Source organism: Littorina saxatilis, linkage group LG17, assembly GCF_037325665.1.
Source record: "Littorina saxatilis isolate snail1 linkage group LG17, US_GU_Lsax_2.0, whole genome shotgun sequence".
NCBI classification, from domain to species: domain Eukaryota; kingdom Metazoa; phylum Mollusca; class Gastropoda; order Littorinimorpha; family Littorinidae; genus Littorina; species Littorina saxatilis.
In genome coordinates this window covers 10,171,631-10,197,436 of record NC_090261.1, presented here as the reverse complement: position 1 = coordinate 10,197,436, position 25,806 = coordinate 10,171,631, and the positions used below count along the sequence as shown (strand labels likewise).

Here is a 25,806-nt window from a genome sequence, read left to right as displayed (position 1 = left end):
GTGCGCATGAATGTGTGTGTATGTTTTCATATGTTATAACAGGTATTATTAATTTTTACTTAGATGTGGGTGTGTTTTGAACTGTCCTATTCAGAATCCAAGAAATGATTTGCACTCATACTGTCAAGACACTTGAACCTTTGCAAAGCAATCATGCCACAAGACACAAGACTTACAAAACAAGCAAAATTCAATGTTGATATTTAATCAAAACTTGCAAATGGTAGCACTGTTATCTCTGTCTCTCTCACACACACACACTCACACACGGGCGCGCACATACGCACACTTATTCTTTCATGCTTACTTCACATACAACTGTAAGTAATGTACGTAATCACTGCAGACTTCAAATTCCCTGTCATTTTTTTTCAAGCTTACTTTTCTAACCATTCACTCCTTGTGACAACTTGAGATAAAAACAGGCTATACAAATGTACCACTAACACTGATACCTACTGTTAACACATAAAACTGCTGCATCAGTCCACAGACTTGCACACACATATTGTTTCCTTTGGTTGTAACAGTACTTTCCATATAACAGTCATATGCGCCGTGGTATGGAGGTACTTGATGTTGATCTTGTCTGGAGGCTATTACAATGTTTGTAAGTCAGTATGAGTAAGGCTCACAACTGCTGGGCCACACGTTCATACCTTGCCACCTCCTGCAAAAAAACAAAACCAAAAAGATTATTTCTCCTGCATGTTTCGAGTAAGAAGGTTAGACCTGATAACTCTCACCAGCCTTGGCTTACTTAGGTGATAAATCTAGCAAGGTGTACACTATCAAAACAAAAGTTATCAAATATTTCTTGAGTTCAACATTACTGAACTTTTGAGAGAAAAGAGGGATCTCAGAACATTAACACACACACACACACACACACACACACACACACACAAAATGTTCGCATTTGTGTTTTCTGACATAAAACCAGTGCTCATTTGTTTTCCAAATACAATATCAATCAGAATCTTTAAAAAACAAAAAAAACAATAACAAAAAAAATCATAATGATCACTCCGTACCCTTTTCTTGACTGAAGGGTTGAACTTTTTCAAAACCTCTGTGAAGTGTTGGCCTGTCAGTACATGATCAATACATGTATCATCTTTTCCCTTCCTCTCCTGGATGGCCAGCTGACAGGCAAGGGTAACCAGCTCCTTCAGGTCAGCACCCCTGGTACAAAAGATCAACGTTTTATTCTGCGCAAAAGAAAGCAATGGGGATTTTGAAGTTTCAGGCAAAGCGAGAGATGGATGCGTGTTTTAGTCTATCACGTTTACATAGGTGTGTGTGTGTGTTATGTGTGTGTTATGTGTGTGTGTGTGTGAGTGTGCAGGTGACACAGAGAGAAAGGGTCTTTCTAAGTTTCAGGTGTGAAACCAGAATGTTCACACAGTGGTGTTAAAGAGCATAAAACAAAACTTACGAGAACCCATCAGTCAGTTGAGCCAAATTGTTCAGATCACAAGACACCAACTTCGGCAATGTTCCATCCTGAGAATCAGAAACAAAACACAGGTCATACATGGTAAAAATTATTTGAACTATAAGAGAAAACTTGTATAATGTTGTATATGAAGTATATGTTGTACTAGATGAATACCCGCTTCGCCGGGTACGGCTGCGCCGTGTACGCCGGCAAAGCCGGCGCACCGCACGGAGGAAGGGAGATAATCACGGCTGAAAACACTGAAGAAGATAAGGAAGAGTTACTGGGAATGGATCCAGAGAAAAACCAAAATCGGTTCAGCGCTGTGCGCTGAGAGCACGTGTTGAAATATCTCATCGATGAGGTTGTGTCCGGAATGTAGCTGAATACGGTCTCCAAATTTAAAAAAGATCCACCGAGAACTTTGGCCGTGCATCGCGGACACACACACACACACACACACACACAGACAGACAGACAGACAGACACAAGTCGTGTATATATATATAGATAGACTAGAGGAATACCCGGCTTCGCCGGGGTGAATCGCGAGACAGAGACAGACAGCGTGACGGTTCATCATAATCACCTTTGCAGGCGAAGTCCTGTCAAACGGGATTGAGAATTTTAGAGCTTATTTCTTAGCCCTATATTATCTGTTGTGGCTTTTCAAATGCCAGAACATACAGACAGACAAAAGCCGCTAGACCCCATCACAAACAGAACTCTACAATCCACAGGTTTTTGCCCACACACACACACACAAACACACACACAGAGAAGCCGTATATATATATATGTATATCTATATCTATAAATATATAGAGATAGGTGAGAGTGTATTTTTCGTGTGGCTATAAATTGATTCGACCTTTTCACTTTGACAGTAAGAACAACTTACGGGTGCAAGGGAAGCGTTCTGGACAGCGCAGTGACATTCTAAAAATAGTAACTCAGAAACGGGAATTTGGGGTGAACGGCGCGAGACAGAGACAGACAGCGTGGCGGTTCACCACAATCACCTTTGAAGGCGAAGTCCTGTCAAACGGGATTGAGAATTTTAGAGCTTATTTCTTAGCCCTATATTATCTGCTGTGGCTTCTCAAATGCCAGAACATACACAGACAAAAGCCGCTAGACCACATCACAAACAGAACTCTACAATACACAGGTTTTTGCCCACACACACACACAAACACACACACACACAGAGAAGCCGTATATATATATGCATATCTGTATCTATAAATATATAGAGATAGGAGAGAGTGTATTTTTCGCGTGGCTATAAATTGATTCGACCTTTTCACTTTGACAGTAAGAACAACTTACGGGTGCAAGGGAAGCGTTGTGGACAGCGCAGTGGACAGCGCAGTGACATTCTAAAAATAGTAGTATCTTACAAACGGGAAAGCCACACGAAGGAAGGGAGATAAACGCCAAACACTGGAGAAGATAAGGAAGAGTTACTTATAATGGTGAAATGAACACAAAAACCAAAATCAGTTCAGCGCTGCGCGCTGAGAGCACGTGTTGAAATATCTCATCGATGATATTGTGTCCGGGGTGTAGCTGAATACGGTGTCCAAATTTGAAAAAGATCCACCGAGAACTTTGGCGTTGTGATGTGGTGTAGCGGCTATGGTGTGTCGGTATGGGGGCCCGGGTAGCTGAGGTGGAACCAAAATAGCTGAGGTGGAACCAAAATCGGTTCAGCGCTGCGCGCTGAGAGCACGTGTTGAAATATCTCATCGATGAGGTTGTGTCCGGGGTCTCTATGAATAAGCCCACCAAATTTGAAGCAGATCCATCGAGAACTTTGGCCGTGCATCGCGAAGACACAGATACACAGACACACACACAGATACACAGACAGACAGACAGATACACAGACAGACACACAGACACACAGACAGACACAAGTCGTATATATATATAGAAGCATCAGAGCACAACAAAAATACCATATAAAGTAGGTTGAAACTTCACTGACCCACATATTCAAGTGCAAAATAAGCTTCAGTATACATTCAGTTACATTCAGTCACCCAACCCAACCCTAAGGTTACCCGAACCCTTCATTCTTCTGTGACATAAACAAAGTATCTTACACAGAGATAAACTTTCATACCTTTGTCACTTTCTTCAAAATGTCGAGGCGGCTTTCTTCATTTGGTAGTCCAATGAAAATCTTTGAACCAAATCTCCCAGGTCTCATCAGAGCAGAGTCGATTTTCTCTGTGAAGAACAAAACATTATCAATGAAAACGGGAAAACTCTACACATATATATTCATCTTAAAAAAGATTAATCATGTAACAGTTCATATTTTCCTGGTTTCACAATCAATCAAGGCTCACGTCCTGTATAAGAGAAGCCTCTTTCATTCCTAAACATTTTCAGAGGAAAGGTTTCAGGTGACATGGGTCACATTTTCTTGGTTTCACAATTTATTCAGAACTGCCCGCTGAATAAGGGAAGTCTTGGGCGGGGATCGGTAGCGAGCTGGATTTGAATCCAGTTGGCCGCTGTCAGCGTGAGTTCGTCCCCACGTTCGGCGAGAGATTTATTTCTCGGAGTCAACTTTGTGTGCAGACTCTCCTCGGTGTCCGAACACCCCCCGTGTGTACACGCAAGCACAAGACCAAGTGCGCACGAAAAAGATCCTGTAATCCATGTCAGAGTTCGGTGGGTTATAGAAACACAAAAGTACCCAGCGTGCTTCCTCCGAAAACGGCGTATGGCTGCCTAAATGGCGGGGTAAGAAACGGTCATACACGTAAAATTCCACTCGTGCAAAAAACACGAGTGTACGTGGGAGTTTCAGCCCACGTACGAAGAAGAAGAAGAAGAAGAAAGGAAGTCTTTTTCGTGTCTTAAACATGTCGGTACAGATTAAATATGCTGATGATACAGTGGAACCCCCCTTTCAACAACTCCACAAATGTCCTGTGATAATGATAGTTTTTAGCGGTAAACTTTTAGCTAAAGCTGACGGCAATTTACCTATTTGGAATCATGTTACTATTCCTGTTAGTGTACATATGCGTGCGCGAGTGTAGTATGCTTCGTATGGTATTTTTATCTGTTGTCTTATTATTTGTTTTGTCTTTTAATGTGCACCACACTGAAATTTCTCTGTATGAGATAATAAAGTATTCGTATTCGTAAAATCCCAGAAAATCAGGTTTTAAACAGGGGGAAGTCTTAACATGGGGGTACATTTGCACAGGTTACGAATAGAAAATGTGAGAAAATAGGGTCTTACCAGGGAGGGAGTCTTCTTCTTCTTCTTCTGCGTTCGAGGGCTGAAACTCCCACGTACACTTGTGTTTTTTGCACGAGTGGAATTTTACGTGTATGACCGTTTTTTTACCCCGCCATTTAGGCAGCCATACGCCGTTTTCGGAGGAAGCATGCTGGGTATTTTCGTGTTTCTATAACCCACCGAACTCTGACATGGATTACAGGATCTTTTTCGTGCGCACTTGGTCTTGTGCTTGCGTGTACACACGGGGGTGTTCGGACACCGAGGAGAGTCTGCACACAAAGTTGACTCTGAGAAATAAATCTCTCGCCGAACGTGGTGACGAACTCACGCTGACAGCGCCCAACTGGATACAAATCCAGCGCGCTACCGACTGAGCTACATCCCTGCCCCTGGAGGGAGTCTTCAATCGGGGGGTCTTAGCTTAAAAGGGAGGTCCAGTGTACGAGAAAAAACTATCACCTACCTAAGTTGTTGGTAGCCCCCATGACGTACACCTGGTTCCGCTCTCCACACCCATCCATCAGCGCCAGAAGCTGATTGGTCAGAGATTTGGCCACGGTCCCCTGAAAACCCCAAACCAAACTCAAGATGACACAATTTTCAAAGTCGGACTACATTAGTGATTACAATCATGGCCTGTAAGCACAAAACAAGACAAAGTGTAATGAACTTCCATTTCACAACTGAACAAGAAGGGCAAAGCCCATACGACTCACATGCTTGACCTTGACATGACCTTGACCTTCAGGGTCAAGGTCAAATAACTAAACCTAGCAATGACATCATACACTAAGAACTGCTTTACACATTTTTCCTACCAAAATACATCCAAGGTCATGCAACACAAAGCTGTTAATTCAAGACATAGGAAGTACAATGATGCTTATTGGCTCTTTCTACCATGAGATATGGTCACTTTTAGTGGTTCACTACCTTATTTTGGTCACATTTCATAAGGGTCAAAGTGACCTTGATCATATGTGACCAAATGTGTCTCATGATGAAAGCATAACATGTGCCCCACATAATTTTTAAGTTTGAAACAGTTATCTTCCATAGTTCAGGGTCACTTCAAAATATGTATGCAATCCAACTTTGAAGAGCTCCTGTGACCTTGACCTTGAAGCAAGGTAAACCAAACTGGTATCAAAAGATGGGGCTTACTTTGCCCTATATATCATATATAGGTGAGGTATTGAATCTCAAAAACTTCAGAGAAAATGTGAAAAATGTGAAAAATATGTTTTTTAGACAACATTTATGGCCCCTGCGACCTTGACCTTGAAGCAAGGTCAAGATGCTATGTATGTTTTTTGGGGCCTTGTCATCATACACCATCTTGCCAAATTTGGTACTGATAGACTGAATAGTGTCCAAGAAATATCCAACGTTAAAGTTTTCCGGACGGACGTCCGGACGGACGGGGGGGACGGACGGACGGACGACTCGGGTGAGTACATAGACTCACTTTTGCTTCGCATGTGAGTCAAAAACTGAACAGAACACACAAGTATGTCACACATCAGCAGAAAGAACCTGGTAAAAAGTGACACATAATTTCCAGCAGAAAATTATATAAATAGATGCCAAGAAATTACCAAAGTAGAGAGCACAAATTTCAAAGCAGGCTTCAAGTTTATTTGAAATTAGAATACAAACTATGCTTTGGACCATCAAGAATTGTAGTAACATGGAGTTGTCTTGAGTATGCTCTTAATGCAACTTGATTGCTTACCCCCTCCTTGCTGTTTCTGTCCGCACACAAGGCGTCCATTTCATCAAAGAAGATCAGGCAGGGAGCACACATCTGAGCCTTTTCAAACACTCTCCTCAGCGATCTCTCACTCTCACCCACATACTGCAAATCACAAAAGTTCATAAAAACTACAGTAATTTTTTCATCATATTCTATTTTTTAAGATCAAACATTGCATGAAACTAGATAAGTTGTGAGTGAACAACAGCATGTTGAGCGACAGTTAGATTTAACACCTAAACGGCACAATGCCGGTACAAAAGATGAACACAGAGATGCTTGAGATGCAATATGTAATTCTACAGGGAATGGTCTGGCAGAATTATTCAAAGAATCCATTCTATACAAAATGATAACTTCTTCTTCTTCTTCATTCATGGGCTTAGACTCCCACGTTCACTCATGTTTTTAGCACCAGTGGATTAGACTCCCACGTTCACTCATGTTTTTAGCACCAGTGGATTTTTATGTGCAAGTCCGTTTTTACCCCACCATTAAGACAGCATACGCTGATTTCGGGGGAGGAATGCTGGGTATTTTCGTGTTTCTACAACCCACCGAACTCTGACATGGATTACAGGATCTTTTCCGTGCACACTTGGTCTTGTGCTTGCGTGTACACACGAAGGGGGTTGAGTCACCAGCAGGTCTGCACATAAGTTGACCTGGGAGATCGGAAAAATCTCCACTCTTAACCCACCAGGCGGCAGCGACTGGGATTCGAACTCACGACCTCCCGATAAGGAGGCCGACGTTTTACCACCACACCACTGCGCCCGTCAAAATGATAACAACTTTAAGCTCTACAAACCTTGTCCAGCAGAGAGGGTCCACTGATGAGGATGAAGTTGAGTCCAGCTTCATTGGCCATGGCCTGCAAACAGAGAACAAGACAGAATATTGACGACTTCTTGTCTATTGAAAACTCACAAACACTGCTCCTCTGGCACATGATATTTTTCTAGAAAACACACATACACTTGGTTTCCTTGTTCAGAATAAAAACATTTCTAATTCTAAAAGATACATTATCAATGTAAGCACCATGATATAGAAAGACTGATAAATGAACATCTGGTTAATTCTAATTGATACATTTCAAATACTACCACTGTACAAAAACAGTAGCAAACACTTACATACATACATGTAATTGTACAATCAAAAAAATTAAATCAGATCATACTGACCTTAGCGATCATGGTTTTTCCACAACCAGGTGGTCCAACTAAAATTGTTCCAGAGTTGGTTGGCATGTTGTATCCCCTGGCTAACTCGGGGTGCTTGATCCATAGCTGGAAAAAAGAAACAATCATTGGCCATCTAAAAGTGTTTTTGGAACAACAACAGTCTTCTAAGAAAATATATATCAAGAAAAAGATTCAAATGGCATGTTTTTAACAAAAAAAATTTACTAAGCAATTTTACTAAGCTATGTTTGTTAACATTAAATAGAGCTTGGAAGAGTTGCACACAGCATTCAAACTTTTGGATGGTTTTGGGCCCTGAAGTTGCCACAGTGTCCACAACAAAATTAGAAAGAAATTCACTGTAGTATCATAGATCATTTTGCATTACGAAACAGCCGAAGATTAAGGAATAAGACGGCTAACAATGAAAAGAAGTAAGCTCACCAGCACACTGTCGTCTAGCTGGTCCTGTACGTGTTTCAGGCCTCCAACGTCAGCCCACGTTGTGTCAGGCACTATTCCAAATCCTTCTCTCATTGCAGCAGGGTCAGCTTTCTTCAGTGCTGCCTGAAATTTACATCATCAAGTTGTTGTAGTGAATGTGTTGCAAAAAAGCTGCAGAATGCCTCTACCATCACAAAATGTTTTCATTTACAAAATCCATGCTCATGGGATTTCAAAGTTAGAATCTGTTTTAAATAAAACAAATATCTGCTTGACTTAATGTCTATCAACTGACCACCAAATGAATGGGTTGCTGGAAAAGGGGGGGGGGGGGAGGGGAGGGGAGAGAAGATAAAAGTGGTCAGAACACAAGACAATCTCTTTGCCTCCCGTCGCGATATAACCTTCGTGGTTGAAAACGACGTTAAACACCAAATAAAGAAAGATCTCTTTGCCTCAATGCGTGGTGTGTATCTGAGCTGCATAACAGTCCAATCTCACCTGAAAGTCCTCTTCTGTTACCAGCAGCAGCTTTTGGTCTTCCTCTGTGAATTCAATGTCATTTCCTCTCAAATGGGCTGAAAAATTGGATAACATGTAGTTTATCATTAAACAAAGCATAATCTGCTGTAAAACCATCAATTTGGATTGGATTGGATTGGATAAGATTTACAGTCCAGTGAGGTTACCCTCATGGAAATTCGGGCTGCTTTCTCCCCGGGGAAAGCGAGCTGCCATACATACGGCGCTACCCATATTTTTTTTTTTTCTGCATGCGTGTATTCATGTTTCCTGAGACTTAATTGGCCTCAACTTTGTAACTAATTTGGATCTGATAAAAGATGTTTGAAACTATGACTATGAGCAACGAAACACACCAGTCAGCTTTAAAACCTTTTATTTAGATCAATAAAATACACTCTGATCATGCATGAAGATACAGCAGTCCCTGCAATGTACGGCCCCCGGCGTGAGCGGACACCTGACATGTACGGACACATTTGCTCGGCACGGAGTGTTTTCCTTCTATATTTGCCCCCCCTTAAACGGACACCTGCAAAACGTGGACGCGGACACTCATTTTCGGTCCCAACAGCAGGTCATACCTCCAATGTACGGACAGACCATCGTCAAATTTTCACCACAACAAAATCGATAACAGAGCAGTCCGGCTCTTGGTACAAAGATCACAGCCGCGGCGTGATGACAATCACTGATAACTTGAGTGCACGTGTACCCATCAGAAAGGGGGGTAGTTTTGGTCAGGAGTGGAGTACATGTATGCGAAGATGCCAACATGAAACTGCACTGTGCTCTTTATTCTTGTCTGTTGGACGTAATCAACAGAAACCACAGTCGATGAAGGTCCTGAGCGAAAGAGAGTGAAAACCCGGCCACAGTTCTCAGCATCGTGTGTCTGTGTGTAACCTCTTTCATTGACAAGATACTCTTGTTTCCCCTCAGCCTTGACCAGTGAGTCGGTTGCCTAATCTGTGAACCCTTCAGTTGTCTTGCTTTGTCAAAAGTTACGACACAGTCAACTGGTTTTGCTCTGAATGAACAGTTGGAGCTGACCTCTCTGGCCACAGCCCCAAACAGTACATGGCTGAGAGAGGGAGGGGGGGGGGGGTGGAGGGGTAGCTGGCTAAACTCGGTGCCGGTGGGGTGTCCGGTGTCACTGCATGTCAGCAGGAAGAGCATTGGAGAGAAATAGAGAGGTGTACTCTTCCACACAATTTCCAAGCATCAGTTGTCACGGCTTGGGGTAGGCATTTAGTGAGGGAGAGTGAGAGCTGTGTTATGTACAGTGTATTTCCGACTGAAGAGTGAAAAGTCACTGCCATGCCACATGATCGGCATGCAGTCAATAAAGCCAGACAAGATGAAAATAAATTACATGATTATGACATGCAGCTCTATCTGCTGCTATTTATTCAAACTGGTCTTCAAGCTTATTCTTGCAAGGCATCTGCACACGCTCCTCTGTGCTGTGTTTGTGTGGCTGCTTTCGTATGTCAGTGCATGGTGAGTGTGTTCACTGCCTTGAGGATTTATTTTATCTCTTCTTTTCAACACTTTTCATACAAATCATTTTTACAGAACGTTTAAAGAAGTATTAGGAGTTTATTGTTTAGCAGCCACAAGAAGTGATTAGCATAGACTCAATGCTGTTGTTTGTGTGTCTCTGTGTGTGTATGGGGGAGGGGGTGGTGTGGTCACCCCTCCCGTGACCGGACACCTGCAATGTACGGACAGTTTTGCTATGGCCCAAGGGTGTCCGTTCATGAGAGGGACTGCTGTAGATAAATCATTTTGTTAGCCCCTCTTCCCCTTAAAACAAGGGAACTCACCAGGAGGTTGACAACAACCGGACAGTTTCTCTTGCAAGCTCCTTGGACCGTCATAGTGGCTACAGACACAAAAAATGAAGAATAAACAAAAGGAAAAACCATGAATAAAGTAGCAATCCCAGTTTTATCAACACATGTACCCGGATAACAGTTTTGCTTACTACAGACAGGTCAAACCTTAGTCAAACATTCACTCCATATTCTCCTACATTTTTAACTTCTTCACTTTAAAATGGTGACTCAAAGCTTTAAAAAGAAAAAAAAAGCAATTGACGCTTTTATCTTACTGAGCCCTAATCTTTGAACCCCAAACAAGCACACATTCAGACGAAACCAATGTTCAAACATTACCTGACAAGTCTTTTTAGCCTGTATGCCCCAGCATCGGTGACATACTTGTGTAGGTCCCCTGCCACAAATCCAGGCGTCAACTTGGCCAAAGTTTTCAAATTCAGTCCTGGAGCCAGAGTAAGGTTTTCACACAGCTTTTCTAGGATGGACTCCCTCGCCTTTTCGTCTGGAATATGAAGCTGCTTTTCTGAGAATCGACCGGGAATTCTCAGGCTCTCATGGATGGTGTCAATCTGATTGGTTGATGCCACCAGCAAGATGTCTTCTGGTCTTTTTCGCAATTCTGAAAAAGATTTGACATTTAAATGCAAACTTAATGCAAATTCAGAGATCCAGCAGACACAGAAAATCAGCATAATATTTTAGCTAGTCACTCATCAGAAGAAACCATGGGGATAAAAATCACTTGGTTTCTTGAACAAAAGAGGAAAAGAAGTAAAGGATGGTTTTTTTTGTAAAAGACTGAACTTGGGATGTCAAGATTACTTTTTTCCTTTTCAATGAAAAACTTGCCTTTCCAGTTGGGAAATCTCAATGTTTTCTGTAGCGTAAATCAAAGTTGAGTTCAAGATTACCTCAACTATCATGTTCAGAATATTGTGAGTTGTGAGTTTTACAGTCTGTTGAGAATGGAAGCATACCATCAATGCATTCACAGAGCTGTGTGATCATTCTGTTGACCATGTCTTTGGAGGCCCCAGGAGCGTCCTGTCTGGGGGCGATGGTCTGGATGTTGTCCAGGAACAGGACACACGGGGCATGGGTCTGTTCGAAAAAAAAGGTTGCATTGATTTTTAAAATATTTCAAAATCATAATACTAATAGTAAAATCAAGCAATACCAGTAAATACCTTAGCAGTTAAAGGATGTGTCAGACTCAGCTCTGCTGGTAGTAATTTATCAAATCTCAGCTATGTACAGAGAACAATGTGAATGAAACAGTCACACATTAGAACACGGTAGAAAAATGACTACAAAAAAATGCATCTGCTTGTGATACAGTGCATCTCTCCCCAAAACATAAAATGATACATCAAGCGTAAATTAGTGGATTTCCTAACCTGTACGTATCACCATGTACAAGACAAGACGAAGTTCTGACTCATGTATACAAAACTATTGAGAAAGAGAGAAGGCAAACAAACACAGGAAAGGTGAACCAGTGAGGATGAGTGAACCAGTGAGGATGAGTGAACCAGTGAGGATGAGTGAACCAGTGAGGATGAGTGAACCAGTGAGGATGAGTGAACCAGTGAGGATGAGTGAACCAGTGAGGATGAGTGAACCAGTGAGGATGAGTGAACCAGTGAGGATGAGTGCAAATGTAAACCGAAAGACTTACAGCTGCCTGGTCAAAAAGGTCTCTGATTCTTTGCTCCGATTCTCCAGAAACGCCAGAGGTCAGTGTTGTCACTGATGGCTTCAGCAGCGGCACTTGCACATGCTAAACAAGAACAAACACACACACATGAACACAACAATTAACTAAAATTGTGCTAGCTTTAGTAGTACCACCTGTTTGCATGCTTTAACATTTTAAAATCATACCAAAAATGTATCTCAATCTTTGTAATTTGACATTCTTCTCAAGTAAATGTGACCCTCCACCACGAGATTAGTCGCATGTCATCTTTGCATGATTTTAATATTTTTACATTTTCCTAAAGAGTGTTTTATGCTCTATCCAGTGGTAAAAACCGTTTTAGAAAAGAGCGAAAACTTTTCGAGTTATAAGCCTGTGACTAAGGTGACCCTCACACTTTTACCACAGTCCCCCTGGACTTATATTAAGCCTAGCGCAGAACCGCGCGAGGTGACATGCGATTCATTTCGTGGTGGAGGGTCACAAATGATCTCTAGATCCCTTCAAGAAGACAAATTCTTGTTCAAGTAAATGTACTCTTCCTCCCTTCTTGTTTGGCATTCTCGTTCAAATAGTGGTACTCTCTATCACTTCAAACTGATAGTAGCTTGGGGACATGTTCAAATAGTGGTACTCTCTATCACTTCAAACTGATAGTAGCTTGGGGACATGTTCAAATAGTGGTACTCTCTATCACTTCAAACTGATAGTAGCTTGGGGACATGTTCAAATAGTGGTACTCTCTATCACTTCAAACTGATAGTAGCTTGGGGACATGTTCAAATAGTGGTACTCTCTATCACTTCAAACTGATAGTAGCTTGGGGACATGTTCAAATAGTGGTACTCTCTATCACTTCAAACTGATAGTAGCTTGGGGACATGTTCAAATAGTGGTACTCTCTATCACTTCAAACTGATAGTAGCTTGGGGACATGTTCAAATAGTGGTACTCTCTATCACTTCAAACTGATAGTAGCTTGGGGACATGTTCAAATAGTGGTACTCTCTATCACTTCAAACTGATAGTAGCTTGGGGACATGTTCAAATAGTGGTACTCTCTATCACTTCAAACTGATAGTAGCTTGGGGACATGTTCAAATAGTGGTACTCTCTATCACTTCAAACTGATAGTAGCTTGGGGACACGTTCAAATAGTGGTACTCTCTATCACTTCAAACTGATAGTAGCTTGGGGACATGTTCAAATAGTGGTACTCTCTATCACTTCAAACTGATAGTAGCTTGGGGACATGTTCAAACAAACAAACAAACAAACAAACAAGCTCAAACATGATAAACATAAGAATAGTATTCATTGAGAGGGGAGTCCAACTCAGAGTAGTAAATGGGAGATAACGGCTGCATTCAAGGCATGCTTAAAGTGGAGTTGCTTCCCATTGACCACTATCTCCTGCAAGTAGGTGAAATGCAGCTTTGGTGCAACTACAGACCAAAAAAATCCTATCGTGAACTTACCCCAGCAATGCACTCTGCAAGAAGCCCCTTCCCAGAGCCTGTGGGACCATACAGCATGATTCCTGGCTGTGGTTTTCCGCCCATGTGTCTCCAACAGTTGGAGTAAGAAAACGTAACCAGTTCATCACATAAATCCTGCAACAATGAATTAGATATACATTTTTATTTAACATCTTGGCAACCCAAAAAATGATGCTAATGAACCATATACATAGTCAGTCATCAATAAAACAAAAGAATAACAACAAGGGAGTTCACTCAAATGAACAGTGCTGCCTAAAGAGGTCAAACATGTGAAATATAAATGGAGCAAACAGTGACTTGATAAAATCCAAGCTCTCCATGTTCCCATCCTTCATGGTCAATCTCACATATTTCAGCAGGGCGGGGATGTAGCTCAGTCGGTAGCGCGCTGGATTTGTATCCAGTTGGCCGCTGTCAGCGTGAGTTCGTCCCCACGTTCGGCGAGAGATTTATTTCTCAGAGTCAACTTTGTGTGCAGACTCTCCTCGGTGTCCGAACACCCCCGTGTGTACACGCAAGCACAAGACCAAGTACGCACGAAAAAGATCCTGTAATCCATGTCAGAGTTCGGTGGGTTATAGAAACACGAAAATACCCAGCATGCTTCCTCCGAAAGCGGCGTATGGCTGCCTAAATGGCGGGGTAAAAACGGTCATACACGTAAAAGCCATGGGAGTTTCAGCCCATGAACGAACAAACAAACATATTTCAGCCTTAGATCAGTTATAGTTAGAGTAGATTCTATTACTATATTCTAAAGTAGATGTACTCACCTCTAACAGTTTTTCATTGCCTCCAAAGTCTTTGAATGTTTTGCTGGATAATATGGGTTCCAAATCTGGAAATAAATAAAACACATTGAAAGTATTTAAGAAGCACACACACACACAAAATCCCTCAAAGAATTTTGTTTTAATCCAACAGAGCTTACACAAAGACAAGGCTTTTGAGTAGTGTTAGCCACAGGCTGTGGTGAAATAGTGTGTTGGAATTGGGGTGGTAATACTATGAAAAGGAGGTTGGGTGAGACACCAGAATTTTACGTGTGAGTTTAGATAGAGCGGACAGCGTCAGATAAACTCTATTTAAACGAGACAGATTAGCCGCGGGTGGAGGAGGAGGATGTTAGATACTTGAGGTAGGCCTAAAGGGATCAGTGTTGGCAGGTAGGGAAGAGAGGGTAGTAAAGCAGGATATCAACACTTAGGCCCGTAATTAGAAAGAGAGGGGAGAGAGGACTTGTGAAAGTCAAGGAGAATAGCCCAGCCGCAATGTCCATGTTGCCGGGGGGCTTGCACGTGTGATGCATCAGCGGGGGTCTATAAGAACGGGAGAGCAACACATTGTGGTCAGTCCTTACCAGCGCGGCGCAGCGGGCATATGCCAACTATTTCTTACTGCAATATGGACTTCGAATTTGGAGCGTGGGCAACAGATCTGCCTTTAACGGTGGTTAAAGTTCTCCAGGATGAGGAGTTGAACACCCTCAATGTGCTGAGAAATGCGACTGCCCAGGATTTGGAGGGCCTGGGTCTCAAGCGTGGCCACTACGTAGCGCTGAGAGTAGCAGTGGCGGCCCTGCAAAAGCGAAGCGGGGGAGGGCCACTATCCCAGCGGGTGACTGAGGAAAAAAGCGTGGAACCACTCCAGGGACTGTTAGGCGGCTTGTCACTGCAGCCAACAGGTGAGACCTCCTATCTTTCCATTCTGGATTTTGTGCCGGGGTCGATGGCGGCCGAGGAAGAGGTGACACTCGGGGGAGGTGTCATCCTAAAACTCAACCAGAGACCAAAACTTGACAAAGTCTCCCCCTGCCACTGGATTGTGGCAAACGCACGCATCATGGCGAAGTTGAGTGCTGAGAAGCCCGGGTTTGACTCGACCGCCTACCTCCGGTACACAGAGATGATAGGCGAGCTGGGGGCCAGATACTTGTGGCAGTCGGTGCTTCTGTACGACGACGAGTACAGAAGGCGCCAGTCGTCCAGCGGATTCAAGTGGGGAACCCCCAACCCCCACCTGTCCACGGTGATCCTGCGGGACCGGCTCCAGCATGGCGTCCAAGACAACAAGGGCGGCAAGGCTACGACGGCCAGCGGCGGTTCCCGGCGACCAGCGGGACCCAACGGGAAGGAAGTGTGCTTATTGTATACCAACAAAGGCGACTGTCCCTATGGGTCCCGCTGCAGATTCCTCCACGTCTGCGACACCTGCGGCATGGGCCACCCCGGCAAGGACCACAAAGTGACAGCTACCACCTCCCCAGCCTAGGACACAGCGCAACGAATTGCCGACAAAACGGTAGGCCCCACCTTCAACAGCCCGTTCCCTCAGCTAGATTCCAATAAGTGCGAATTTCTCGGAAATAGTGATTCCATTAATGCTAAATCTCAAATGTGGCACGAGGTGCTAGAAGGCGATCACGACAAAACCTTTTTATTAGATGGCATAAGAAACGGTTTCCGTGTAACAGAAGAGAGTAGGGCAGGCGTACTAGACGTAGAGCAAACAAACCATAGGTCATCGAACGAACACCATAAAGCTGTGGAAAAAGAGCTATTAGATCAGATAGAAAAAGGTTATTACATTGTAGCTAGTAGAAAACCAACTGTGGTAAGCGCTATCGCTGCGATTCCCAAGGATGATGGCAGCATCAGGTTGATCCATGACGCTAGCAAACCCACAGGTAGGGCAATGAACGACTATTCTATACCTGAGTCAGCTTAATTTCAAACCGTATCTGACGCGTGCGCCCTAGCGAAGACAGGGTATTGGTGTGCAAAAGTAGACTTGCAGTCCGCCTATCGGTCAGTATGCATCAGTCCGGACGATTATTGTATGACTGGGCTGAAATGGCATTTCACAGGTGAAAAGAAACCTACTTATCTCTTTGACAGTCGGCTGCCTTTTGGCAGCAACGTAGGGCCATCACACTTCCATCGCCTGTCGCAAGCTATTCGCAGATGCATGGCACGGAAAGGCATGCCAGGTGTGTTAGCGTATATTGATGATTTTCTTCTGGTAGCAGCTACCAGACAAGAGTGCAATGACATGTTACTGTCTTTAATTAGATTATTGAGGGAACTGGGTTTCAACATTAGCTGGAAGAAGGTGGTGGGGCCTACTCAACGTATCACGTTTCTCGGTGTCGACATCGACACGCGAAACAACACCCTGTCACTTGGAAGTGACAAGTTGCAGCAACTGCGGCAGCGACTCCTCCAGATCCGAGGAAAGAAGCGCGCGACAAAAACTCAGCTACAAAGCATAGCGGGGTCCCTTAATTGGGCCTGTCAGGCTGTCAGAGGAGGAAAATTCTTTCTGCGGCGGATACTGGACACGATTAAACCCCTTCAGCAGCAGCGACACAAAGCGAAACTATTTGGCGAATTTCATAAGGATGTACAATGGTGGCTTTCTTTTATGCATGTATTTAACGGCACAGTATATTATTTTCACAATGCAAAACAGCATGTTCATGTAGATGCATGTAATATTGCAGCGGGTGCCTTTTGGCAAGGTGACTGGCAGTACACCATCTTTGAAAAAGACATGCAGGCAGCAAAGGAGCTACATATTAACTATAAAGAAGTGTGCGCTGTGGTGCAAGCAGTGACACGATGGGCTCCGATGTGGTGCGGACAAGAAGTGATTATTCATACCGATAGTACTGTCGCAAAAGCTATCATTAATAAGGGCAGATCGACTAATAAGTATGTGAACAGTCTGCTCCGTAAAATGGCGTGGGAATGTGCAAAAGTGAACTGCAAAATCGCGGCGATACATGTGGCTGGTAGTGTAAACATCATGGCTGACACAATTTCCCGCCTCCATGAGCCCAGACGGCGCGAAGACTTAGTGCGTCTGTTGACATTCTGGCACCGGGGGAGACCCCCCGACATCAACCTGTGTGACCATATGTCTGACCAAGCCCTGTTGTTCCTTGTTTTTCAGACCAGCAGCCCCCATTAGGGGCGCAACTGACGGCAGAAGTGTTGGATTACAGAGCAAGTGCCTTTTCTGATAACACTAGGAAGACTTACCGCATCCACCTTACCTCGTATTTACGTTTCTGTGGGGAGATGGACATAATGCCAGTGCCTGTGAACGAGCAGACTGTTGCGCAATACGCAGCGTACCTAGCCCGAGGTTTGAAACTGTCCTCCATCAAGCAATACATCAACATTATTCGCATTCTTCATCTTGAAAGCGGCTTGCCGCACCCATTCAGGGACTCGTGGTACGTCCAGACAACACTTAAGGGCATCGAAAAATGCAAGGGGTGTGCCACTGATAAGCCAACCCCAATCACCCCTGAATTACTACACATAATAAAAAGCCAGCTGGACCTTGAGTGTAGGCAAGATATTGTGTTCTGGGCTGCGTGTTTGGTGCTTTTTTCGGAGTTCTCCGGAGATCGAACTTGTTTCAGGACAACGGGAACTTCGATCCTTGTAAGCAGCTCACAAGAGACCAGGTGGTTATTCTGGGTACGGGCATGTCAATAACGCTCCAATGGAGCAAAACGATTCAACGTAAAGAGCGCTCTGTTGAAATTAAGCTCCCGGCAATGTCACTCCATCCCTTGTGTCCAGTGTCTGCCGTGACCGCTGTGTTACCTTTGTTGGGGCCGATGGACCCCAAGGCGCAGGTCTTCTCGATGAAAGGATCAGACTTTAATAAGAAACTGCGCTTGACTACCGCTGTTGCTGGGGGAAACTTCTCCAGCCACAGCTTTCGGCGGGGTGGTGCCGCGTGGGCGTTGAGTTGTGGTGTGCCGGGGGAAATTGTCAAGGTGATGGGGGATTGGAAAAGCAACGCGTACTTAGGCTACTTAGACCAGCTGCCACAAAAGATCATCTTACAGATCACATGTAGCCCAGGCAACTCCTTCATGTATAACATCACAACAATCCTAAACCTCCCACCTCTAACCTAGTATACTGTCTTTAGTTGGGCTGAATAACGAGTAGTACCTCTAATTTGGGACTTATCACTGCACAATGATATCTCTCATTGTCAGATGGTATTCTCTTGAATAAACTGCCCTCGTTATTTGCCCAAATCAATACATGACTTGGCTATGTGTGATGTATGTGCGCACGAGAGTGATTGCGTGTGTGTCAGGTGTATGTGAGTGTGTGCGCACGCAGGTGTGTGAGTATAACTGTAAGTAATAAGAGGGAGAGAAAGAGGAGTGTCATTTCTTTGGGATTATCGTGTGCTCTTGATTTGCGCCGGGGGCGGGGGGGGGGGGGGGGGGGGGGGGGGGGCGATAAGTGAGTAGTTTAATTATAAATATGAAGAAACGGTACTAACCTGTATCAACATATGACAGTTTGGCCTTCTTTTGTTTCATTTTCTGCAAACAGGAAACACATTCACAGACATATTAATATTTTACACAAGATTTTGATCCCAGTTTGGGTCAGTTAAGTTAAAGATTTACTTTGCTGAAAATAAGAAATGCCGAGTGCAAGAGAAACAAACAAAACTACTCACAGTAACGAAGACTATTTTTCACAAGTTTAAAAGATCCGGTAGTATAGATTTCATGCATGTTTAAAAAAAATGTAACATTTGACTAATTCGTAATACAGAGCCAAAGATCCACTTCATGATCACTATCATGATTTTTCTGAACTAGAGGCAGAAACAAAACAAAGGTTGAAACAAAAACTGCACCACAAATGACTTCGACACATGCGCAAAAAAATAATGCTTTGCACAATATCCTGAAGTCTTTCAAGTCCTGAATAAACTAAAGTGACACTTATTTAGGTTACAGTGGAACCCCCTTTTAAGACCACAGCCCCCCAATTTAAAACTCCCTCCCTTTTAAGACCCTATTTTCTATGATTTTCTGGTCATAATATCTGTAAATGTAGCCCTATTTTAAGATTCCCTCCTGTTTAAGACCTGATTTTCTGCGATTTTTGTTTGGTCTTAAACGGGCTGTAGTACACTGTATTCAAATGTCCTATCCACCATTCTTCAAGCAGATCCAGAAAAGCCACCAAACCTACCTCTTTCTTTGTGGTGAACTTCTCGTTTAGTCTGTCCTCTGCATCTAAGTCTGCTGATGCTGTCGCAGATCTTTTGTGAAGCACTTTCCTTGGACCCATCTCTCTGTCAGTGCGTTTTGAACGGGTGTTGGTCACAGTTCTACTTCTATCACCGGAAGACTTGTCCGTGTCTACATTCTCCAGAGTCACTGTCGCACCGCAAGCACATATACACACAGAGGTCTGAGCTTCAGCCAGCTTGGTTGTTTGTCCACAGCTACATACGTACACACTGGACTGAGCTGTTCCTTTCCTCTGCATGCTACTGTCTGCTGAACTGTCACACACATCTGAATGCGCTAGTTCTGATTCCGCATCTAAATCGCTGTCATTTTTCTCCCCTTTAGCACTGATTCCATTTTTACCGCTGCGGTCCAGTACCCATTTAGGGGAAGCTGCTGGGCTCTGTGATTGTTTTGCGTTGTTGAAGGCAGGCGTCTGTTGAGCTTTTTTCTTCTTGGCTTTCTTTGGTAGATCTGGTGTCTGGGATGCTGGATTCTTTCCTGAACTGTTCTTGTAGAGATTTCTCATGCCAATGTTCAACGAGTTTGTGTTCTGAGAACAAGCAGACAAAGCGTTAGTGACTGGATGCTCGAACAGCAATCACTAAGAGAGTTATACCTGAATAAATAATCATATCAGCTTTTAAGCAGACAATAAACAGGTGATGCAGAATCTTACAAAGTTACAGGCAATACACATCAATCCTGAAACTAACCTTACTTAAAATTGGACAGTCTACTGCCTGAAATCTATGAAACTGACAGCATATCACCAATTTCACTGTCTAGCTCAAATATAAAACAGTGGCAAAAACAAACTAGACAGAAAAGCATCTATCATTCTTTCTTTATTTGGTGTTTAACGTCGTTTTCAACCACGAAGGTTATATCGCGACGGGGAAAGGGGGGGAGATGGGATAGAGCCACTTGTTAATTGTTTCTTGTTCACAAAAGCACAAATCAAAAAATTGCTCCAGGGGCTTGCAACGTAGTACAATATATGACCTTACTGGGAGAATGCAAGTTTCCAGTACAAAGGACTTAACATTTCTTACATACTGCTTGACTAAAATCTTTACAAACATTGACTATATTCTACACAAGAAACACTTAACAAGGGTAAAAGGAGAAACAGAATCCGTTAGTCGCCTCTTACGACATGCTGGGGAGCATCGGGTAAATTCTTCCCCCTAACCCGCGGGGGGTAAAGCATCTATCAACAGACACCAGGAACATAGAGATCAATAGAGGGATGGTAAACAGACAAGGAAAAAAGAAGAAAGTGAAGGAAAGCAGAATGCAAAATAAAGGAAAGAAAAAGAATCACCTCGTAAACAACAAGGTCCTCTGGATCAGAGTCTGAACTTGAGTCCTGCCTGCAAATAACAACAACAAATAATAATGCCTTTATAGCCCAATGTAAACTTTGTTGAGTTTTGGTTCTCCACCAATGATCCAGCGCTAGGTAACACGTACAGCTAAATCCTTATTACCACTGCTCATGAAATTTAAATAAAAGAATTAAAACAAAAGTTAATGTAAACTTGTACACATGCATTGGTTGTTTCATGGTACGTGTACATATTCCTTTTACAAAATATAGCAATCAGAATGTGAGCATCCGACATGAAATTTCAAAAGAACAGAATACAACTTACCGATGCCTTTTGTTTCCTGCTGTAAGAGCTTCTGGTCCAAACACCTCTAACTGAGCTACAGGCAATGCTAAACAAATAACAGCAAAGCATCTTCATAAGTCAAACACCACAGCTGAGCCTTTTAGTATTCCTTAAAATTGTATGACAGGTAATTCTGACACGACAAACAGTATGCAAAGAGTAGACAGATCATCAAACAAATCCCATCCATAACAGTCACATAAACAAGCACAGTAAAATACATCTAAATAAAAAGAAAACACACCAGCAACCAGGTTAGGTACTTTTTTTTATATCAAAAAACATCCTTTAATAAAGAACATCCTTCTAAACCCCCCCTTCATTGTAAAACACAAATCAACAGGGTATTACAGGCAATCCTGAACACAGCACAGCAGTTATTTTCGCCTAAATATGTATACTTAAAAACACCTAACTTACAAGTTTAGGATTTCACAACTCACCTTTAGATACAGTAAGAATAAATGCGTTCTTCTTTTTTCTTGAGTAGTCACTGGAAAAAAAGGAAGTCAGAGTGACAGTAACATTTCTGGAAAATTCTGGAATTTAAAATGCACAAAGGTTACGCAATAGAAATCCTCTTGTTCAACTCTCAAGTTCAAAGACCACTTTGCTTAAAAACTGTTCATCCCTCTTGGTAACAATGACAATCCTAGCAGTGGAGTGAAACTCTCCTAGAAGAAGGAAAACTTTGAAGTTAAACCCACGTAGTCCCCCGAAAATGGAATACATCAGCCTTTTGGCGGGGAGCAAATCGGATGTACTGTATACGCACTCTACAACAATGGTTGTGTCACTACAAAAAATCCTAGCAGTAAAAGTGATTGCCTTCTGTTTTTGTTCCTCTTCCATTAATCAAGATTTCATTTTTACTATTCACTGAAATTTTCAAATTGTTTAAAATAATAAATGATCACCTCGAGCAGTAACCATTCAACTTTCAAGAAAATACTTTATATTTATACTGTACCTGTATGTGGCCTGAAGATGTTGCACCACACTGTCTGCGTGAACGAAGGAGTCAGCACTTTTACCTTTCAAAAACTGGAACCAAAACAACAAAGAAAACAGAAGGGACAGATTGAATTATTTGAACAAACAAGGCCTTTTGCAACAACTGCTTGTGTGTGTGCGCGCGCACGCATACATGTGAGTGTGTGTGCTATTGCAATGAGGCACAGATGCATATATAACACAGAAATGATCATCGATGTTTGGCTACAAAAGGAGTGTCACCTCAACCGGCAACCTACAAAAAAGTCAAAGTGAAACTGGAACTGGGAGGATCGATTAGCTTGACTTGACAGAGACACACTGTTTCAGTTGTCCACATTTCTCCCTGGACAGGTAGACACACATTTTTGTTCTACAAAGCTGGCCTTTTATTTAAATGAAAATCACTACATCTGACTGCTACTGATCGTTTGTTTTGTGTTTACCGTTCAAATCTTGCCACTTTTCTTGTGCAATCTGTGCGCTTGGAGAAAGAGAAAGTGACCACAGAAATGAAATAGGGTCAAATATTTTGTGATCGTTCACATTGATATCCGTGCTCTTACCGATTTGATCCGAGGAAGGAGCTTCGGGTCTGATATATATGGCTTATGTTCTCTGTTACTCATGTTGATTTTTCAGGCCACAGTAGTAGCAATCGTCTCTCTTGTGACCATAAGCCACACCACACGTGTGTTGTGTTTACCGGAAGTTTGAGTGTAATGACTTTTTACCGAAATCTACCAGAAAAAACCCACTTGATCGCAAAATAGAACCTGTCGTTGTGATTCAGGTTCTCTCTCTCTCACAGTGACACACACAGACACAGTCACACAAAAAGTTATTCTGTTGTTGTAATTAAGATGAAAAGATCTGATGTAGTTTTCCTTAAACCATGTTGATTCTGGATACTTATATACCAGTTTTCAATAAGCTGATTTACCTTCGTTTGAAATTATCATGATTGGTTGCTCCTTTTCTCACTTATTCAATATTACTGTACTTCCTTTTCGCTTGTTATGATTTGCTTTTTTCCAGTCGCTGCCAATTTTATTTTATGTATGTTTCTTTCACACACACACACACATAGAATCACATGAACGTAATCACACACACACATACACACAAATAATCACACGCACACACATGAACATAATCACACACACACACACACAAAACAACTCTCTCTCCTCTCTTTTTCTCTCTCCTCAAGACCACATAATACTTTTTCAGGAATTGTTCACATGTTTTATTAGTTACTTGCTGATTGTCACGGTTTTGTGACATTGATTGAGGAAGAAACTCTCTGTAGGGTGCCTTTCCGAAATTGCGATGCAAAGCGCCTGTGCTTTATATCACAACTGTTAAATATTTTGTGCTGACAAGGATAGCATGAGAATCTCGTTTTACCTCCACACCTGGGCTGGGTGCGAGGTGTAATATTGTGTACAGGGTTTTCACGTGATAAATTCTGCTGGCTTGGCAAGTCAAGGTAAATTGCGCTATACTTTTGACGATAGCTGATTGGTTGCTGGAGTCACGTGATGTTTTTGACCAGCTAGGGGAGACACGATCATTAGGCATAATGCTTTGACGCGATAAGGTCGAGGGTTCTCGCATAGGGCTTTCAACACGTGGTGATATTTTTTGTCAACGTGCCTGCTCTGCGTTGTACAGGAGGGCTCTTAAAACAACGGAGAATTGACCGCCTTTTCGGCACAAGATTTTTGGACGACGAGGTCGTCAAGTATTACGTACTCGACTGAGATTTGAAGGATTTCAACACGTTGGAAGACTAATTAGGTCGACGCGCTTCTTTCGTCAGTGCAGTACGCAGAAGGCTTGGTATGAGGGTTTTGGCTACAAATTCGCCGACGGACGATAAGCCATATACGGAAGCGGTTTCGCTTAAGGAGAGCTACACATTCATAAGCTGTTGAGGTAATAAATCGTTATTAAACGCTGATGCTGAGTCAATGTTTGTGGAATGGAATACTCTCTGTTGTTCTCTCCACGATAGCGCATAATATGCTCTTAGTGACGCTAAAAGTATAATCTGTATATAATTTTTGCAGATATGGAGAGAAGGAGGCAAAATAGCTGATTTGTTGTTTTAAAAGTTCGTTTGTGCATGTCCACGTACTCTATTAAATATGTAAAGGTGACATGTTTAAAGGTGGAGTGTGAAGGGTTGCGTGGCATGTTTAGTGCACCGATGCTTTCTGTTGCAGCTTTTTGTTTCTCCCTATTCCATTTTTACCAATTTATGGTAATCTACGGGGAGTGCTGGGGGTAACCGGAGAGGCTGTCGCCGTCTGCAGGGATCTACCGGCAGGCAGTGACGTCACCTACAGGACCACCTCAGTGGCTGGGTGAGGCGCCAGATATCTCCACTGTTCGCTGCACGCCAACCGGCACTACAGTCAGCGGAGCAGTTGTGGAGATAGACTATTTACGGGTCGCCCACTTTGTGGCAGAAAGTTAAGTGTACCATGTCATTGCACCTTTCACCACCAAGTCATGTTACCTATTTGTGATTATATTTGAGTGGTGACAACGTGGGGGTGTGACATCTGCATAAACCAGTGCTTTTTGCAGAACAGCTACTTTTCCGTATCTTTACACGAGAACAGCGTGTTATTATTATTTAATAAACTTTAACTGGCACTTTTGTCAGTTACTCTTTTTTACGTCTTGGACTTTCTTTCTTTATTTGTTGTTTAACGTCGTTTTCAACCATTCAAGGTTATATCGCGACGGACGTCTTGGACGTAAAACAACTCTTGAAGTGAAGTATTGAGGGAGGTGGCGAGATCGTATATAAACAGGCATCTGAAATTCATATTTGTTGTTGATTCTATCTTTTTGTATGACTGCGAGAGTGGATCGTGGTGTGGTTAGTTAGTTAGTAGTAACTGACCGTTCATAATCATCTTTATTGATCTATGAAACGTGACACTGATGTTGGCTTATCAGTAACACATAATCTGAGCATTCATAAGATTTAAATACACAATGCCAAAAATAATTGATCATAAGAGATGGCATGAAAATCCTTCACAAGACACTTGAACATTAATAAGTAATGATCAAAGATTGAGCTGAAAAAAATGTTGCAGATATAAATGTACATGTTGAGCCATACTGACATGCATGGTCACAATTTCCCGCTAATCTGCTGTGTCATACACCGCAAAAGGAAACGGGGCACATGGGGTGATGATTTGGGAGTGGGTTTTGAAGGCCATGACAATATATTATGGGTAGCTATTACATGGAATCCCTATACAGAATTAGAGCACCACCTTTATCAATAATGCTGGGGATAATAAGTATATAACACTGTGCATCACACCACATATGAGGATGAGTACATCAAAATGGACGGAAATCATTTT

The 25,806-nt window shown here is 42.7% G+C and overlaps 1 protein-coding gene across 1 annotated transcript; it reads right to left on the bottom strand.

Moving 5' to 3' along the window:
* Window positions 1-189: 189 nt before the first annotated feature.
* LOC138951683 (nuclear valosin-containing protein-like) lies at window positions 190-23,120 on the bottom strand. Its single transcript, XM_070323243.1, has 23 exons — window positions 22,975-23,120; window positions 22,386-22,459; window positions 21,859-21,908; window positions 21,395-21,461; window positions 21,064-21,112; window positions 19,696-20,289; window positions 18,989-19,031; window positions 14,443-14,507; window positions 13,646-13,780; window positions 12,147-12,248; window positions 11,446-11,569; window positions 10,805-11,087; window positions 10,454-10,512; window positions 8,604-8,680; window positions 8,103-8,225; window positions 7,659-7,763; window positions 7,280-7,342; window positions 6,448-6,570; window positions 5,176-5,275; window positions 3,573-3,679; window positions 1,439-1,506; window positions 1,035-1,185; window positions 190-670 (listed from the first exon to the last, which is right to left on the bottom strand). Exons 1-23 carry the CDS (start codon window positions 23,035-23,037, stop codon window positions 632-634), a joined length of 2,664 nt encoding a protein of 887 aa, XP_070179344.1. The 5' UTR covers window positions 23,038-23,120; the 3' UTR covers window positions 190-631.
* Between the last annotated feature and the right edge of the window lie 2,686 nt (window positions 23,121-25,806).